The 17,244-nt window shown below is 56.8% G+C and overlaps 6 protein-coding genes across 6 annotated transcripts; 1 reads left to right on the forward strand and 5 right to left on the reverse strand.

The window, feature by feature from the left end:
* Window positions 1-3,484: 3,484 nt before the first annotated feature.
* SPBR_02476 (nuclear distribution protein) lies at window positions 3,485-5,579 on the reverse strand (the record flags this gene model as incomplete). Its single annotated transcript, XM_040760779.1, has 2 exons — window positions 3,485-5,278; window positions 5,352-5,579. 2 exons carry the CDS (start codon window positions 5,577-5,579, stop codon window positions 3,485-3,487), a joined length of 2,022 nt encoding a protein of 673 aa, XP_040620469.1.
* A 198-nt stretch (window positions 5,580-5,777) lies between these two features.
* SPBR_03342 (uncharacterized protein) lies at window positions 5,778-6,185 on the reverse strand (the record flags this gene model as incomplete). Its single annotated transcript, XM_040761644.1, has 1 exon — window positions 5,778-6,185. One exon carries the CDS (start codon window positions 6,183-6,185, stop codon window positions 5,778-5,780), a length of 408 nt encoding a protein of 135 aa, XP_040620470.1.
* Window positions 6,186-7,153: 968 nt separating this feature from the next.
* Window positions 7,154-8,377, forward strand: SPBR_02900 (beta-lactamase family protein; the record flags this gene model as incomplete). Its single annotated transcript, XM_040761203.1, has 1 exon — window positions 7,154-8,377. One exon carries the CDS (start codon window positions 7,154-7,156, stop codon window positions 8,375-8,377), a length of 1,224 nt encoding a protein of 407 aa, XP_040620471.1.
* Window positions 8,378-8,559: 182 nt separating this feature from the next.
* On the reverse strand, window positions 8,560-9,852 carry SPBR_02864 (fasciclin domain family; the record flags this gene model as incomplete). The annotated part of the gene is made up of 1 exon (XM_040761167.1): window positions 8,560-9,852. The coding sequence occupies one exon, from the start codon at window positions 9,850-9,852 to the stop codon at window positions 8,560-8,562; it is 1,293 nt and encodes a 430-aa protein (XP_040620472.1).
* A 652-nt stretch (window positions 9,853-10,504) lies between these two features.
* On the reverse strand, window positions 10,505-12,316 carry SPBR_02593 (aminopeptidase I; the record flags this gene model as incomplete). The annotated part of the gene is made up of 1 exon (XM_040760896.1): window positions 10,505-12,316. The coding sequence occupies one exon, from the start codon at window positions 12,314-12,316 to the stop codon at window positions 10,505-10,507; it is 1,812 nt and encodes a 603-aa protein (XP_040620473.1).
* Window positions 12,317-13,155: 839 nt separating this feature from the next.
* Window positions 13,156-15,823, reverse strand: SPBR_02345 (methyltransferase domain containing protein; the record flags this gene model as incomplete). The annotated part of the gene is made up of 7 exons (XM_040760648.1): window positions 13,156-13,606; window positions 13,762-14,319; window positions 14,384-14,444; window positions 14,522-14,644; window positions 14,708-14,726; window positions 15,294-15,335; window positions 15,728-15,823. The coding sequence occupies 7 exons, from the start codon at window positions 15,821-15,823 to the stop codon at window positions 13,156-13,158; spliced, it is 1,350 nt and encodes a 449-aa protein (XP_040620474.1).
* Window positions 15,824-17,244: the final 1,421 nt, after the last annotated feature.

A 17,244-nucleotide genomic window follows, 5' to 3' on the forward strand; every position in this document is an offset into this window, starting at 1 on the left:
AAAGAGCGACGCAAAGGGTAAAACATTGCCAACGTACTGCCGGCCAATTACGAAAAGAACACAACCTCTACGCGCATTCGGAGGGAAGGCGCATTTGGAAAGAGCAAAAGGATACTTATTACCGTTTCCGTCAACTGAGGCCCCAAGTATGTCGGACGTCGCAGTATTTTGGTAAACAACGCACTGTGAGACAAAGGTATTACAGCGAGCGCCACATTATGCCAGAGGTCTCGCAGGTCTTGCAGTGTTTTGGTTCATTTCCAAATCATTTCACATCCCGCGTGCGGTTATGTTTTTGTTTCTATTTTCACGATTTAATCTTCTAATCTCCCTCTCTGACTCCGGCCAGGGGTGGGTGGGGTTCCGAATATTGTCGAGGAAAGAGCAAAACGCAATTTTCCATAAACGGCAAAATGCCATTGGGCGCCGAAGAAACCCATCTTTCAAAACGTGCACTTTACGTTCCCCCTGAGCCGAGTGTACTTCGTATGTCGGGTTCCCAACTCCTTTTCGTGCTGACTCGGCGCTGTGACAATGCTGGATCTGAGACTGGTTGCAATTCTCACGCTCCTCTACAACATACATAACCAGGGATTGGGTATGGATGCCCAGCATTTGGTCTGCTGGTGCATGTTGTATTAGTTTCAATAGGAAAGCACGACCACGACTTGCTTACTCTATGTGTGCTTCTTTTCACTTGTACGAAATACGGCGTATCAAATGGAAGGCACGCCCCTTGGAAGAATAAGTTGCATCTCCTCTTGGAATGTATATGCGTATTTGACCATGCGAGTTTGTGCTGTGTGGTAGTGGCAACAACCGTAGCCAGGGCGGGTCCGATTCTTGATGCCCCAAAAAAGCATGGCTCTCCCAACAAAGTCGTACCTTGCGTCCCCTGCCTCCTGCGACGCATCGCTCTAGCCTAATGGAGTCTTAGCTTGGCATGTCGGTAGGGGGGGCCTTTCTTTTGTGCTTTTGTTGTGGAAGAAATGAACGCTATTCTAAGAGACGTAATCTTACTACTTCGAACAGCCGTAAGTCGTATGGAACATCCGAATCGTTACGGGACAGGTATTACGGCGTAATCATCAGCATCGACGCCTTTTGTCCGTCTCGATGGGGCAGTTAAAATCCGCGGGTGTCGCACCTACCACCGACAGACAATGACGTGAGACAGGCAGATGGGAAGGGGAAAATTCACGGCCCAACGCGGCAAGGGTAAGATAGCAACGCGGTAAGATCAAAGACGTTTTCTGGCCTCTTCTCCAAGCAGGGAGGGACCAGACCAGCCGGCGAAGGGGGGGTCAATTTGCGAATGCCATCCGAGCTGCCTCCATTCCTGCATGTTTGTCTTTGGATTTCTTTATTTATTTATTTTTGCCCTTGACGCGGCATATTTTTGGTTTATTTGTCGTTGTTGGCCTTGCACCATCGGTTGGCTTTTTGGTCATATTTTTTCCTCAACAATTGGGGATAGGAGCCATAAAAAAATTTACTGGCACACGGATCCCATTGAAGCTAGGGGGGGGGCACAGAGCGATCGCCGTTGGCCCAGGCGGCAAGAAACTAAACTGCACTAACAGAGCTCACCCGAGCGCTGTTGACGTATCCACAGGTAACGGCATCAGACATCGAGAAAAAGAAAAGCGGTGACAAAACAGGCAGAATGACAGAATCACACAGAGCCGCCACGGCGGGCACGACAGGGATATACGGACTATGGACTGGTGCACAGCGCTTCTTGCACGACGAGATGCGGTCCACGATAAGCAACAGAAAGCGAGAAGATGACAGCGTCTGCGCTCCGCGCACCGAAAACGAACGCCTCCGACCGCTCGCAGATCCCCAACGGCTTGTCCGTCTGCTTTTCGTGCGCCGTGTTCATCGCTACACTGTATGTTTGTCTCATTGTCTGACCAGCATGGCGTAAGCTATCTCACTCGGCGGCATTCCATGCGTGAATCTCGGCCAGTCAGCGTTCATGAGTGGACACTTTTTGTGCTCTTGTTTTCGCTTTTCTTGAACCTCCACATAACTACCAGTCCTCTGAGACGGCGGAATCTAGAGGACACGTCTTGTGCAGAGCCTCGTACAGCGGAATCCAGATTCATATTGGGTCATTTGGGGAACTTCCGTTCTTCCTATTTAGTATGCCTGTCCATCGTCACGGAGACAGGGCGCTGGGTCCTTCTTGAACGGCCAGTAAGGTCAAGATACATGCGGAAATGTCGCATACCAAAAAAAGCAGTTTAATATGTAGCATACAGTCTGGACAAGCCTTGTGAAAATACCCGCCGCTCCGTATGGTGCCGTAGCGGGTATCTATTTTAGTTTTCTTCTATCTGGGCCGCCGCTTGGTTCCGTATATTTGATAAAAATAGCACCTGCCAAATTCAAAAAGACCTTTTTGCTGCCAGAGACGCAGAGTGACCACGGAGTGGTTACCAGACGCGGTAGAGCACCTTGTTCTTCCACGGCTGGAGGCTAGCGGCCCTTCTTTTACGATCTGCTTCGTACGCCATGGCCATTCGGCCGGTCATGGCAAACATGGCCGCCATTCGGAGGCCTTTGTTGCTGTGGTGAAAATACTTATACCAGTTGTGCATTGAGTATGTAGTCATTTGGTGGACGTCATGCCAGTAGAGTTTGCAAAGGTGCCATTGTAGAAATTATTTCATATCAACATATTATTTCAAATTTACTCTTAGTTCTTTCAAATTTCTTTTTAATTTATTTGTCTTTTCATTCATGTTTATACATGTATATTGTTTTAGTAATACTTCTGTATTACTCATTTTTTTTTTTTTTTAAATAACAGGCTCGCGCATTTTGTTAAATTTAACCCTTCGTAACAAACAATTTTCAAAATACAAACGGCTGTGCACAAGTGGCTTTTGCGTGTAAATTCCTGCCACGGTATTATATGAGAATCTAAAGCCACAAGGAGATACATGCACATCGTGTACTGAGGCTTTCCATAAAAACACCACTTGCTATACCCATGACAATGTTCATCGTTGTGATACGGAACGTGGGTATCGTCTTTCTTCGTCTTTGTTACGTAAAGGAGAAGATGAGGACAGAGACAAAAAAAGACATGGAAGCGAGCGGGCTTCTGGTGGTATGCATCGGGCAAAGTGTAGGATGCCCAAAGGCTGCGCCGACGAATGAAAATAGGAAAAATGAGAGAGTGTTTGAAAAAATGGTATATAGCATTATGGATAGTCCTGCTTCGAGGGAGACAATGGAGTGTTTGGAGTTCGGAAGACGTGAAGCGTGATGTATCGACGGAAGAAAGGATACAAGAAAACATCAACACCATGGCAAATGTTTGGTATGAAGTAGAACAGCCGACAAAAAAAACAAAAGATTCAAGAACAGAACAAAAAAAAAGGTGGTATCTCTGAGGATAATAAAAAAAGTAGTACTAGTTGGAACCCGAAAACGCAAAACAACACAGCCCCATGCAACCTTCGCCGCCTGACTACTTTGTGGTCATGCTCGCTCGCCGACTCGATACAGACGATGAAAAGCCTAGCGCCGAGTTGGCCCCGCTCTGCCGCCGGCTGCCGGGCATCGGGATCCCACTAGGTGCCGGAATGCCAGACGCGGTGTTCAGGGCCGCTTCCATCTCGTACTTGCTGTAGGTGCCGCGCCGGCTGGGCGTGCGGAAGGCCTCGCCGTCGGCGCTGGCCACGTCGTCTTCGGGCAGGCTCTGCACGGCGCCGCCGCTGACGCTCATGCTCATCGAGTGGCCGTGCAAGCTGCTGCCCAGCGAGCTGCGCGGGCGACCCAGCGGCGTACGGGCACCCGACAGAGACGCCCGCGACATGGGCCGCGGCGGGGGCATGTCGCGGGCGTCGGCGTTGCGGCTGACCGGGCGAGCATAGGAGGAGACGCTGGCGCGCGAGCTGGGCCGGGACGACTCGGACTCGAGGCCGTTGTTGGAGCCGCCACCGCCCCGGTTGGGCAGGGGCCCAAAGGACAGACGGCTGACGCCGGAGGTGGAAAGACGAGGCACATGCTTGCTGCTGGCCGGCCGCGAGGCATGGTGAGCGGGTGTCGGGGTCGCATCGTCGCCGCTAATGACGGACGAAGCGGCCGAGCCGACTGTGCGCTTCCGCGAGCGAATCGTGACGGTCGACGGTAGGGCGGAAGGTGGCGCACCCATGCCGAGCGAGCGCGGCGAGGCACGTGGCGGGGTGCTGACGGGCGCGGGCAGCTTTGAGCGAGCGGACTGGACACGGGCCTCGAGGCGCTGCATCTGGGCCGTGAGGGAGCGGATGTGGGAGAGCGAGTTGGACGAGGGCAGTTTGTGCGATGTGGCACGGGCGCCCGTCTTAGGACCAGCGGTGCTCGTTGTGCCGGCAGTGGATGTGCGTGGTGCAGGTGTCCGGGTGGTGGCTGCGGACGCGGTGGCCACGCGACTGCCGAGTGGCCGTGCACCCGAAGCGGAGGAAATGGAAGAGCCCAGGGCTTTGGACCGCGGGGTCGACGTGGCGCCTGCGCTGAATTCGGACGAGGGCAGTCTGGACTTGCGCATGGGCCCGGGTGTGCGGCCGAGTGGTGGGGTCGGCGCAGACGCCTTGGCGGGCTGCTGTTTGCGGAGCGGCTTGGACACCGTAGGAGCAGCAGCAGCGGCGGCGGCGGCGGCGGCGGCGGCGTCGGAGAGAGGAGGTGATGACATGGACAAGTCCTGTGCGTCTGCCACCGAGCCGGCAGCAGACAGGGACTTGGCGTCGGGCGGGGTGGTGATAAGGGGCGAGCTGGCAGTGGAGTTGGGCGAGTGGTCAAAGGTGGGCGACTCGGGCACGGACAGCACGGACAGGTCGGTGGAGATGGCGGACAGATGGTGGTGGCGGGCGCGGACCTCGGCCGCCTCGGCCAGGGCCTCCTCCTCGGCCACACGCTCGTCCTCGCGCTGCTGCTCCTGCTGTTTGGCCAGCTTGGCCTGGAGGATCTCGGCCTCGATCTTGAGGTCGGACAGTTCCTCGCGCAGGCGTTGGGCGTCGACGCGCAGGGCCTCGCGCTCCTGCTCGCCCATCTTGATCTCCTCTTCGAGCAGGACGCCGCGCTCGATGGCGACGTTGTACTTGGACTCGAGGTCCTCGAGGGAGGAGGTGGTGTTGCGGGCCTGGCGCTCAAAGTCGTCGTTGGCCACCTCCGTGTCGCGCAGGCGCAGCTGCAGGGTGCGGTTGGTGTCTCTCAGGGTCGTGATTTCTTTTTCGAGCGTGTTCTGGGCAGCGTTGGCCTCGGTCTTGGACTCCTTGTATTTTTTCTGGGCGAAGGTAGTTAGCATTGGCTAGGCCGCAGTTGTGTCGTCCGATACAAACGCCAGCGGCTGTACGTACCTTCCACTCGTCGACCTCGTACTGCAGGCCCTCGGCCTTTTCCCGCAGCGTCCGCTCGCGCTTGTCGGCGGCATCGAGGTCCTTTTCCAGCTCGGCCTCGAGCTCGCGACTGGACTCGCGGAACTCAATCAGCTCGTGCTCCAGCTGTTCGTACTGCGACTTGTACCACGAGAGGGCATCTTCGGTGCTGGTGTCCCCGCTGGGAGGGGACGAAGGTGGTTCGGCCATGCTGTGGCTCGATGGGCGTGTTAACGTTGTAAGTCGTGGTGCTCGTCGATATGTTTATTCCCTAGACAGCGGACTCGGCAGACAAGGTGAGGCCCGTGTCCGCGAAGGGCGTCAAGCTGTGCAAGTGCGGACCGGAAAAAGCGGTGTCGGATCAGAAGTGCGGACGATGTTCCCAAACAGGCTCCGATAGACGCCGCGTTAGTCGTGCGTGATGTTTGTCTTGCTGTTCTTGAAGCTGTAGTCGTTGAGAATGGGTGTTGTTGCCTGCCCTGTTGCCGACGATGTTGTCGTCGTTTGTTGTCGTCTTTGTTGGCCGTGTGTTGTCGTCGGGTCGTCTGTCGTCGGTCGTATAGTCGTGGGCCCGTCGTGTGTGTCGTCTGTCGTTTGTCGCTCGTCGCAAGTTGTCGAGAAACTTGTTGGCGGTGCGGCGACAAAACTGCCCGTTGTCGAGGATTGGCGGGCGGCAGGCGTCGTCGTCGTCGTCGGTCGTTCGTTGTCGATGTTGAGAGGGAAGGAGCCCCCCGTTCGAGCGACATCCGCCTTCTGTTTTGGTCCGTTTGCTTGTGCACGCCCGTTTGGCCCACTGTCGTCTCCTTGTGCTGGCATAGCGCTAGTCCTGATTGGGCAGTGCTTGCTACCACGGGCAACCGTGCACGCTAGGGCGGGCCAATCAGGCGCGGGCGCTGGCGGGGGATGCAGGAGCGACTGGACCTTGCAGCGGGCGTCTCCGCCCAAAGACACCGCTGTAATACGTTGTAGGCTGGTAGGCTGCGGGCAATTTAGTTGCCTATTAACGGCAATGCAACGCAGCAACAACAACAACGGCCGACAGCAGACAATAGCAACGGCGAGTCTCTTGAGCGCAGGATGTATTACGCGAATAAAATATTCTGCATGGTTTTGCGTAATTTTTCATCATTGCTAGTACGGTTTATGCTCTATTCTCTGTCTGGAAGTTATTGCTCAGTCTCCATGATGAGTGAGGATGAACCTACTCTAGCTTTCGATGCATAAGAAAGGAGACGTATGCCAGCCTAGACAATGTTTCACGTTAATTTGGCTGTGGATGAAGATAGACGATAGGCTCTGGTCGTCTGTAATATGGCGCAAATATCCAGTCGCAGTGGTTTACACGTGGAATGCCCAGGATGCTGTAAATAGCAGCAGGATCGCGCATCAGGCAGAAGCAGAAGGTTGCGGCTTTGAGATATCTCACAGGAGAGGCCATGGCAGGTCTGCCCCTCGTTTCTGACCTGCTTAAACCAGCATAGGCAATGTAGATTAGCCAGAATGCCCAGTAATACTCCGTACGCGTTTCAGAGGTTCGTGTCTCCTTATGTCCCCGTATCTCTCAATGCGATACGAGAGGGCTGACGCAATAGCGGGACGACGTCACTGCTTAAGTGGTATATTGCCTTTTTGGTTTTTGTTATTGTTCTGTTGTCATAAATTTGTCGGCTGTTGACGCCGACAGTAGCGCTGGCGTTTTGCTGACGGCACAAAAGTAAACAGCCAGCTACGAGGTCCAACAACACCCGGTCGCCTTAATCGTTCTATATCGTTTTATCGCCGCCATGGACAACTTTGAGAGCCGACTGGCCCAGGCCACGGACGCTGCAGTACCAGCACGCGACCTTCTCGGGGCCTTGGCGATGGTGGTCGACGACAAGGGCCAAGTTCTGTACCGCCACGCGGCCGGTCGGCAGTGGCTCAGCGACATCATCAACGACGACGCGCCTCTGCTCGATGCCGACAGCACCGTGACGCTCGGCTCGGCCGGCAAGATCGTAACGCACATTGCGGCGTTGCAGCTCGTGGAGCGTGGGCTGTTGGCACTCGATGCGCCAGTGGATGACCACCTGCCAGAGCTGCGGGTGTGCAATGTCCTTGCAGGGATGGACAATGATGGACAGACACCGACACCGCAGATGCGAGCGCCGTGCCGTCCCATCACGCTGCGCCACCTGCTACTGCACACCAGCGGCCTGGCGGACCATGAAACGGTTGACAAGCGGTTTGGCGCAGGCACAGCCGACCAGGTCATGGCCGGCCTCGTCGACGACTCGGCCCATGCCATCGCCCAGCGGTTCGCGATCCCGCTGCTGTTCCACCCCGGCGAGGGCTTTGCGTACGGCTACAGCATCCACTGGACGCAGCTTCTGGTGACGCGCGCGTCACGGTCGGCCTCGTTTCTGGCGCATGTGCAAGCCAGCATTTTTGACCCGCTGGGCATGGCGTCGTCGTCGTATGCGCCCCGGCAGGTGGACGATGTGTGGCAGCGGCGGCTGAGGATGGTGGAGCGAAAGACGGACACCGACGGCATGTCCATCCTGGTAGAGGCAGACGATTTCTCGCAGGGCCTGACGTGCAGCATGTCGGACGTAGGGGCCCTGCTGAGTGCGCTTTTGTCGTCGTCGCCGGTGCTCCTCAAGACGAAGGAGCACTACGACCTGTTACTGACGGGACAGTTTCTGGTTGGAAGTGCTTCCCTGTCGGAGTTGCGTAACGACTCTGACAACTATGGCTTTGTTACGGGCAAGGCATCTGGGCACGACGGCGCAGCGCTGGCCGTAAACTGGAGCGCCGGAGGGTTGGTCGTCGGGGACGAGGCGTTACCTGTCTCGTCGATGCCACCAGGCACAGTCACTTGGGAAGGCATGCCCAACGTGCTGTGGGCTGTCAACAGAGAGAAGAAGCGTGCGGCCTTTTTTGCTACTCAGTTGGTGCCGGTGGGCGACGCCAAAGCCAATACACTTGCGTTGTCATTTATGCATGACGTGTGGAGCACGTTTGGCTGATGGCGGTCATAAATATGACGACAACGAGATAATGAGAACAAATGATGTCAAATTAAGACCCAAACAACCGAAGACCAGACCGCTTTTGTTGGTTTCTTAAAACCATAAACTAAGCCCCCCCCCCCCCCCCAGTTTCTTTCAAGTTGTATTTGATTACACGCACATATGTTACAGGGCCCCATTTACAGCTCCCCAGTCGGATCGCTGCCGTCACCGTCGTCATCCACGTATGGGCCCAACCGTGCCACTACATCGGCCACTGTTTTCACCGGCGGGTCGACTGACGGGTTGCCACGGATGCCGGAAGGCGACGGCGGGAAGACAACACGCTCGAGCTCCTGGATGACGCCGTTCTTGGCCACTCCATCTTGGACGGAGACGCGAGCATTTTTGTTGATGACCATGACCGAAGAGCCGGGGACGGACATGATGTCGATGGATAGAGTGGCATTGCCGAGAAGCGTCGGCAGCTGGTAGTGGATGCGCTCTACGGGGCCGCGGGTGCCGTCCGCACCGACCGCAGAAGCAGGCACAGGTGGGACCAGCGCCGGCGACCCGTAAAAGGCGTCCGAGTAGACCGTCGCATTGGGCACCGTCTGGTAGCGCAGCAGCGCGTGCAGGTACTTGAGGCCACGGGGGGTGTGGAACAAAAACCCGTTCAGCTGGGGGCCCAGCCGCCGGAAGGCCTCGTTGGATGGCGCCAGCACCGTGGACCCGTTGAGGTTGGTCAGGCCGTGGATGTACTGCGTGAAGTTGCTCGCCTGCATGGCATGCAGCAGCGTGCTGTAGTGGTCGGGCACCAGCGACAGCTGCCGGCCGACAAACGAGGGCGGCACGAGCACGGCGTCGAGCCCATGAAGGACGCCGTTGGCCGCCACAATGTTGGGAGCGATGATGCGCGCGGCAAAGTTGACGAGCACGCCGATTTTGTTCTCGAAGCGCACGCGCAGCCTCTGGGGTGCGCCGCCCAACAGAGACTCATGGTGGAGGGTGGGCAGCGTATTCGTGGTGAACAATTCATTGTCGCGGAAGCCACCGAGGCCGACGTGGTAGCGGACGATGCTCTCGCGGTCACCCGTGGGCATATCTTCCGCGAGGCCGCCGCCAGGTAGCGCTGCAAAAGCCGTGTCGACGGGCACGAACAGGGTGTGGTTGAGGCTATTGGCAGCAGCCGTCGCGTTTAGGACGGCCACGACATCGGGAAACTCGTTGACGAGGGCCGTGAAGTTGCTGGTGACATTGGAGCTTGCAATCAGCTGGTAGAGCGTCAGATTGGAATTCTTGCTTTGGTCGACAATGCCGTCCCGCAGCCAATCGCCGACCGCATGGACACCAGACGCGATGGCGTCGACGGCATTGTGGAATGTCTCTACGGCAGACGATGCCTTGTTGCCGGCCAGGATCAGCTGGCTGACGATGCTGGCGTCGGGGATGACAAACGCCGTCGCGGCAGATGCGAATGCGAAGAACTTCATTGTGGGCCAGGAGAGCGACTGGTGGGAGAGACGGGAGAGGTCGATTCAGTCCATGGAAGTGGTGATGATGGTTTGGATATGAAGCGCAATTAAAGTGGCAAGACAAAGCGAGTAGTCCTCACAACGTCCTTGGAACGCGAGGGGAAGGAACAAAGGAGAGCCGTAGAAGAGCTCCTGCCACGATCTGACGTCAAACAAAGGTCGGCACTACGTGGGAAGGAGCAAAGGGAGCCCAGATCGTCTGAGCGCACACAGTAGCTGGACTTTGTGTGGCGCAGGCAACAAAGACGGGAGGAAGCGGAAGAACCAAAAAACACGTAAAGTTAACAGAAACAGTGGTTTAACGGAAGACAACATCCACACGATACGACTCATCACCATCTCACGCGAAATGTCTTTCTTGTCGCTTGTCTCTTACACCGTGATCCCCGCAGAAGTACTAGCGAACCCCAGGTAAGGTGCAGTCACAACACTGAAGGGCCGTGGCCGGTAACAAGCTTTCGCAGGTCTCATTAAAGCTGTAAGATGAATATATTAGGGAATGGCCCTGTTCTAAACTAATTCTTAACATCATCACCCCATACTCTACACTATGTACAGGCTCTCAAATGGCACTCTTCGTTAATTCTTTCCTTTGCTGCCCCCTCGCCGCCTACTCCTGCCACTCGGCGTCCACCTTCTCGTAGAGCTCAAAGAAGCTCTGAAACAGCTTCACGCCCAGGCCCGGGTCCAGCGCGCCCGTTGTCGCGCGGATGCTGTGCATGCTGAGCTGCGGGATGCCGGCGTCGATGCTGCGCACGCCGATCATGCTGCTCAGCTCGGGGCCAATGGTGCCGCCGCTGCGGGAGTCGTTGCGGATCATGAAGCGCTGGAGCGTGTTGCCGCTGAGCTCGGCGACGCGGGTGAGGATGGCCGTGGAGACGCTGTCGGTGGTCATGTGGCCGTTGGAGTCGTAGGCGACGGTGATGCCGACGTTGAGCTGCGGCTGGTGGTCGTCGAGGTAGTTGCTGACAAAGTTGGGGTGGACAGCGTGGGTGACGTCGGCGGACACGATGAAGGAGGCGGCGTAGGTGCGCGCGACGAGGCCGGGGCCCAGTGCCGCCGCACCAGCGCCCGCACCACTGCCGGCGTTCTTGTTCGTGGCCAGCGACTCGACGGCCCGCTCAATTGTAACCGGCAAGAAGTTGCCCCAGGCGCCCTGGCGCAGCAGGCTGCCAATCTCCTCGTCGTCAAAGAGGGCGGCCAGGCGGATCACGCCCGCGTCGTCGTTGTCCTGGGCGCGCAGCAGCGCCACCAGCGCCGCCCACGAGCAGATCTTGTCGTCGATGCGGCCCGCCGAGATCAGGTCGCGGTCCACGCCCAGCACCGTCGCCGGCTGATGGTCGTACAGCTCCAGCTCCCAGTTCAGGATCAGGCTGTAGTCGTCAATGCCCAGCTCGGCCGCAATCAGCTTGACCAGCTTGGGTGGCTGCTGCGCCAGGAAGGCGTTGGCCCCCGCAATCGCCTCGCCAGCACCGCCAGCGCCATCAGTGTCTTCCAGCCCGATAATCGGCACCATCTGCGTCTCCTTGTTGCCGCTGCCCGTCATGGACACGCCGAAATGCGGCGCCAGCGTCGCAATCTTGGCAATCGGCCACCCCAGCTTGACCAGCCGCGTGCTGACCTTGGACGTGGACGGGTCGCGCACCACCACGCGGCCGCCAATGGCCAGGTCGCGGTCCCACCACGTCGCGTTGAGCGCGCCCGCATACGGCGCCACGCCCAGCTGCTGGTACCCGACCTTGGTCGGCTTGCTGCTCACCGGCTTGAGCCGCGCCGTCAGCGCGTCAATGTGGCCCGCCACAATGGCCACGCCGTTGCCAGGCACATAGGTGCCGCCGACGGTAAAGGCAATCAGCGCGCTGCCGTTGCGCGTCACATAGTATTTACCGCCGGGCTGGATCGTGCCGGACCAGTCGTCGCGCGCGGACAGTTTGACGAAGCCAGCGTCGGCCAGCTGCTTTTCAAAGTAGCCCACGGCGTGGAAGACGGTCGGGTTCTCGGTGATGAAACGCAAGAACGGCTTGGTGAAGGCCGCAGCGTCGCCGCGCTTCCACGCGCAAATCACACAGGGCGTCTCGCTGTTCTGTGCCAGACGGCAGGTGCTGACGTCGACGTCGTGCAGACTGCGGGCGCAGGAAATGCAGATGGTGTTCTCGGCGGGGGTGCCGTCGGCCATGCCGCTCTGGATATAGCACTGCGACTCGATCGAGCGGGTGGCAGGCGTGGCGGCAGCGAGTGGCGGGGAGGATGCGGGTGTCGAGGAAGCCGACGACGAAGAACCAGAAGGCGACGCCATGGCCGCGTTCAAGGTAGAATACGAGCCCGAGGCAAAGCGTTGGTTGAGCCGCTCGCGGTGTGAAGTCGCATGGCGCAGTGTGTTGTAGCGCAGCGGGATCTCGGTCGGAGCTTCGCGGCGGGCCATCGTTGTGGATGTGCGAGGGTGGCGAGAGTGGAGGAATGCTGAATCTAAGTCAGGCGGGAGAGGTTGATCATAGGAGAATTGTTCAGTTGGGAGGAAGGGCTGAGAGAGTGAGGAAAGAAGCGAAAGCGGAGGTGAAGACGGGGCGGCAGAAGGAGCTCTTATCTTTGGCCTGTCGGCACCTGCTGCCCCTGTTTTCTGCCAGGTACGGCACCAGAGCAACGCCCGGATTGGGGATATTGCGTGCCGTAGCTGTGTCGTGTGGGCGGGTGAGGGAGGGCGCGGACGCTAAAACCGCCAATCCCGCCTAAGCCTCCAGGGGTCGCAATCGTCAGGCTGGGAAGCTCACTGGCTGATAGCTGCGGAGTATCAAGCTGTTATCGCTGGAGGGCAAAGAGGTGTCCACTGTCTCCACAGCGCCTGCCCGCAGAGGAAGGTGTCCACCGGCAAGATTCGTGACGGCTGATTGATCTTGCGTCACTGACTCCGTAGGGCGAGAGGGGAAGTACGAGGAATACGCCTGCCGTGGCCGGCAGCGACTGACCCATATTAAAGTGTGCTTGTATGCTGAGTGGATTGCGCAATGTGTAAGATACGATACAACGCACAACATACATAGTCGGTATTTGCAGAATGAATCGACGGCAAGAAAAGAAAGCGACGTATATTGCGACACTAGAATCCAGGAAGCCCATTTCTATCCTCGTTGGGTCTGCATGGCATGGCCCATATGTTTATTTATTACCCAACCCCTAACCTTCACAGACTGCATGGCCAACAGAGCACATACAAAGTATATCCCTGTCACCGACTGCCTGGCGGCACAGTCTCCGCCAGGTGGATTACGATGCTGCTTGTGGTGCGGGCACGACTTCGTCTTCCTCGTTTGGAGGAGTGCCAGAGGGTTCTGCAGCTGTCGCCGTTGCGGTTGCGGTTGCGGTTGCGGTTGCTGTTGATGTTGCTTCTTCGGTTGCTTGTCCTTGCGTTGCTGCTGGTGCTGGTGCTGCTGGTGCTGGTGCTGGTGCTGGTGCTACCGCTTCTGCGACTTGTGCAGCTTCTACCACGTCTGCGGCTGGTGCCTCTATAACAGCCGGTGCGGCAGCAGACTGGACGACTGGTGCAGCCACAGGTACCGGTGCAGGTGCGGGTGCAGGCGCAGGCGTCTCAGCGGGCAGGGAGGCGGGTAGGGCTTCGGGCTCCGGTTGCGGTGAGCTGGCCTCGGGGAGCGATACGGTGGCGTCGGTGGGCTGAGCGGCAGGCGCGTTGAGCGGTTTGCGGCCGTAGACAACGTAGCTAGCATGTTAGCGGAGTGAGTGAGGAAAGAAAGCGAGCGCAGCGAGGACCGAAAGAAAGAATGCGAGTGCAGCGAGGACTGAAAGAAAGAATGCGAGCGCAGCGAGGACTGAAAGAAAGAATGCGAGGACCACAAAACCACAAAAGGAACGTACATTGGCCAGTAGGCGTGGACGCTGGTGTCGCGCAGGACTTTCCGGGCCTTGCTGACAAGAACAAGAACCTCTTCGCGGGACCAGCCGAGAGCACGGGTCAGCGGCGCGAGCGAGCTGGGCTCGAGGGCCGAGTCCATGTTGGCGAGGCTCCACATGCCCAGGTCCTTGTACTTCTTGTCGCGCGGCCAGCGGTTGATGGGCCACTTGTATATGGTCTGGGTGACGTCCTCGAAGCCGCACTGCTCCATGAGGGGCTTCCACTGCTGGGCGGAGACCACGGGGCGGCCGAGCTTCTCCATGGACTCGATGACGAGCCCCATCCAGATCCAGAGGTCGGAGTCCTTTTTGAGGGTGCCGTCGTCGCAGCCGAGGGGTAGGGCCATGTCCTGGGCCTCGTAGTAGCCGCCCGGCTCGAGTTGTTCGTAGGCCTTTTGCACGACGGCGCCGTTGTCCGTAAAGGAACCGGCCATCATGCGGGCAAAGATAAAGTCAAAGGGACGGTCCCAGGTCCATTCCCGTTCGAGGTCGTCGATTTCAAAGTAGCAGTTTGGCGGCACGCTGGATGATGGTTAGCTGTGTATTATCTTCGGGGACGATGACAGGAACGGGCGTGCTGGCTTACAATTCTGGCTGCACTGGACTCAAGTCCACACCAATGACTTCGGCGTCAGGGTGAGCGTCGGCTGTACTGGTTAGTAGGGCTCAGGATTCTTGGAAACCATGAATTGCAATTTCCGCTTTCCGAGACGGCAGGACGTACCGTATTCCATGGCCCAAATGCCTGTGCCTGTGCCCAAGTCCAGGACACGCCGAGCACCCTTGTTCTTGGGACACAGGCAGTGGTTGCCCTCGATTGTGAGTGTGAGAACATGGTGTTGAAGGTCTATTATTGTTAGAAGCGGCGAGTGGATGACATCCTATAGCAAGTATGGGGATAAAACCTTACCCAGACGTTCGATTTCTGCCTGGAGTGGGTGAACTGTTGTCAGCACTAGTTTCGAACGATTCTCGTAGCTGTGTTTGCCGCTTTTTATGTCTCTGCCTGTGCCAATTGGCCAAACAATTTCAGAGGCTTCTTTGTTCGAGAACAAGTCACTTCAGAAAGAAAAAAAATATCTAATGACAACTCGCGCCTACCTCGTCATTTGGAAGGAAATATTCTACGGACAGTTAGTGATGATGCTCTTCTCAATGGTTGTCCAGTCGTGCTGTTGAGGAGATAGTCCCTACTTCCTGCACTCATGGCGTGATAGGTACGGCCATTTTCCTGCTGGTAGGCCAGGATACTGGACCGGAGAGAGGTCAGAGATTCGCGGAATGGCTGGTGGCGGTGATGTTAGTGGAAAGCTCGATGATCGCTTGGTCCCTTGGTGGAGATGGTGGATAGTGGAGCGTGGGCACTGAATGTATGTCTGACAGCGCGGGGGGGGGGGGGCGCTAATTCGTAGCCACTACGGACCGGCCCTCCACGCTAAATTGGCGCTGCAGAAAGAAGTAGCAAGGAAGGAGGCAAGGAAATCACAAAGACATACCACATCGATTGCAGAGTCGCCGTCCTCGTCCATGTCCGCCACCTGAGAGGGAGATGTCACAGATTAGTTCTGGTAATGTTCAACAACAGCTAAGCGAGGCGACAGACCGCAGTCAAAATAAAAAGGCGGTGGCTGTCAAAGAGGGCAACTCGTAAACGCGAGCAGCCGGCCAGCACGCAGGGTCGTGGGGCGAACGCGAAAAGCGAAAAAGGAGACACCGAAGCGACAGAGGGACACACCGAGAAATGGTACCGGTAAGCGAGCGGCAGTGCGCCAGAAGCGAAGAAAAGAAGCGGATCCTTTTTGCTTGCTCTGCACGACCGCCCATTTCGACCATTTCGCCCTGTTCGCCCGCAGGGCCCATTTTCGTAGAGGGTTGTGGTCCTATGGCTTCGCTTGGAATAGAGACAGAGACAGAGAGAATGCATACTCACAATAGGATCGTCGTGGTCGTCCGGGTGGATGTTAGCAGCGACAGTGTCGTCGTCGAAGACGGGAGGCACCGCGCCGGCCGGCGGCGGAGAGGCCATTGGGAAGGAGCAATAAGGGTAAGTGTACGCCCTTGCTGGCTGAGTTGAATTGAAGCGAACTCTTATGGTTTCTTTTGGCTTTGTTTTGTCCTATCCCGCCGAGAAAAAGAAGACGCAAAGAACCACAAAGTCGTCCAAAACCTGTTCCGAAGATTGAAGCGACGGGAACACCAAGAAAGGGGATTAAAGTGGAAGGGAAGAGGTGCTTAAGCGAGATGTAGGATGGCCGACCGAAAATAAAAGAAAGTGCACGGGGGGTATCACACCGTGGATTTGTACAGAGTGATACGTTGTAAAGAATATCAAGAGCCGGAGAAGAAAGAAACGGGGGAAGTGACAGGAAACAAGAAAAAGGAGTGGGCGGAGGAAAGATAATAAGAGAATACAGACCGGGGAGAAGGGGCGCGCGAGTAGATAAGAGAGAGGGAGAGAGAAAGAAGATCGGAAGTCGGATTGATTGAGAGAGTGAGAACGATGGGAGAGTCAAGGAACAGAGAGACGAACAGAGGGAAAGAGGCAAGAAGAAGAGGAAACGTAGGACAAGAACGACCCAGGGAGTCGGAGGAATAGAGTGCGTGCGACGATGACAAAGTGGGCGCAAACGAGCATTGGAGGAGTTGGAGAGGCGCAGGACGAGAGAAAGCGGTGCGACCAGGATGATGTAGATGGAGATGCGGTTTTAGACAACAGAAACGAAACGGCGGCGACTAAAAGATGCCGCCATAATTGCCAGAATGGAACGGCCGAGACGGGGCAAAAAGGGGGCGACGACCGTGACAACAGCACGACGCAAACAGACTGCGGATGCACATTGAAGCGCGGAGCACGGGAAGGTGATACGCGGCCGGCAAAAAGTGGAGGACTGTTGAGAGATGTCCTGTCCGGAGGAGCGTGAAAACTGAAAATGGAAAACGGGGTGAAGAATGTGCGTCGTAAAGACTGTGGCATCAGGGAACTGTTTACGCGTAGCGACAGCAGTTGTAAATGGGACTGTAGGAGCATGGGAGCAGGGAGCAGGGAGCAGGGAGCAGGGAGCAGGGAGCACATCCCGCAGTTGGGAGGAGTCTTGCTACGTGGGGAGGCTGACTTCTTCAGTTTTCGGTTATACCGCTTCATTTTCTTGTGACACATCACATTCTCGCCCCTTTGCACTTTTATTCTGGCGGTTGTCCGGGGTTGCACCAGCTGGTAGAGTTCGGCGAGCTGAAATATTTAGAGGAAGAGGATAGGAGAAGAGGAGGAGAAGGGAGAAAATAAGAAACGACGAGCGAACAAAATTTACCGACAACGACCATATACGAACTCAAAATTAGCCAAGTCAACAAAACAACGACAAAGAATAGAATCGTATCAACAAAGCAGATCAGTAGAGACCACATGGACTTCACCTTGGCATCATCACAACGCCAGCAGAAGTGTGC

The sequence above is a fragment of the Sporothrix brasiliensis genome, assembly GCF_000820605.1.
Source record: "Sporothrix brasiliensis 5110 chromosome Unknown Cont17, whole genome shotgun sequence".
Taxonomy (NCBI): domain Eukaryota; kingdom Fungi; phylum Ascomycota; class Sordariomycetes; order Ophiostomatales; family Ophiostomataceae; genus Sporothrix; species Sporothrix brasiliensis.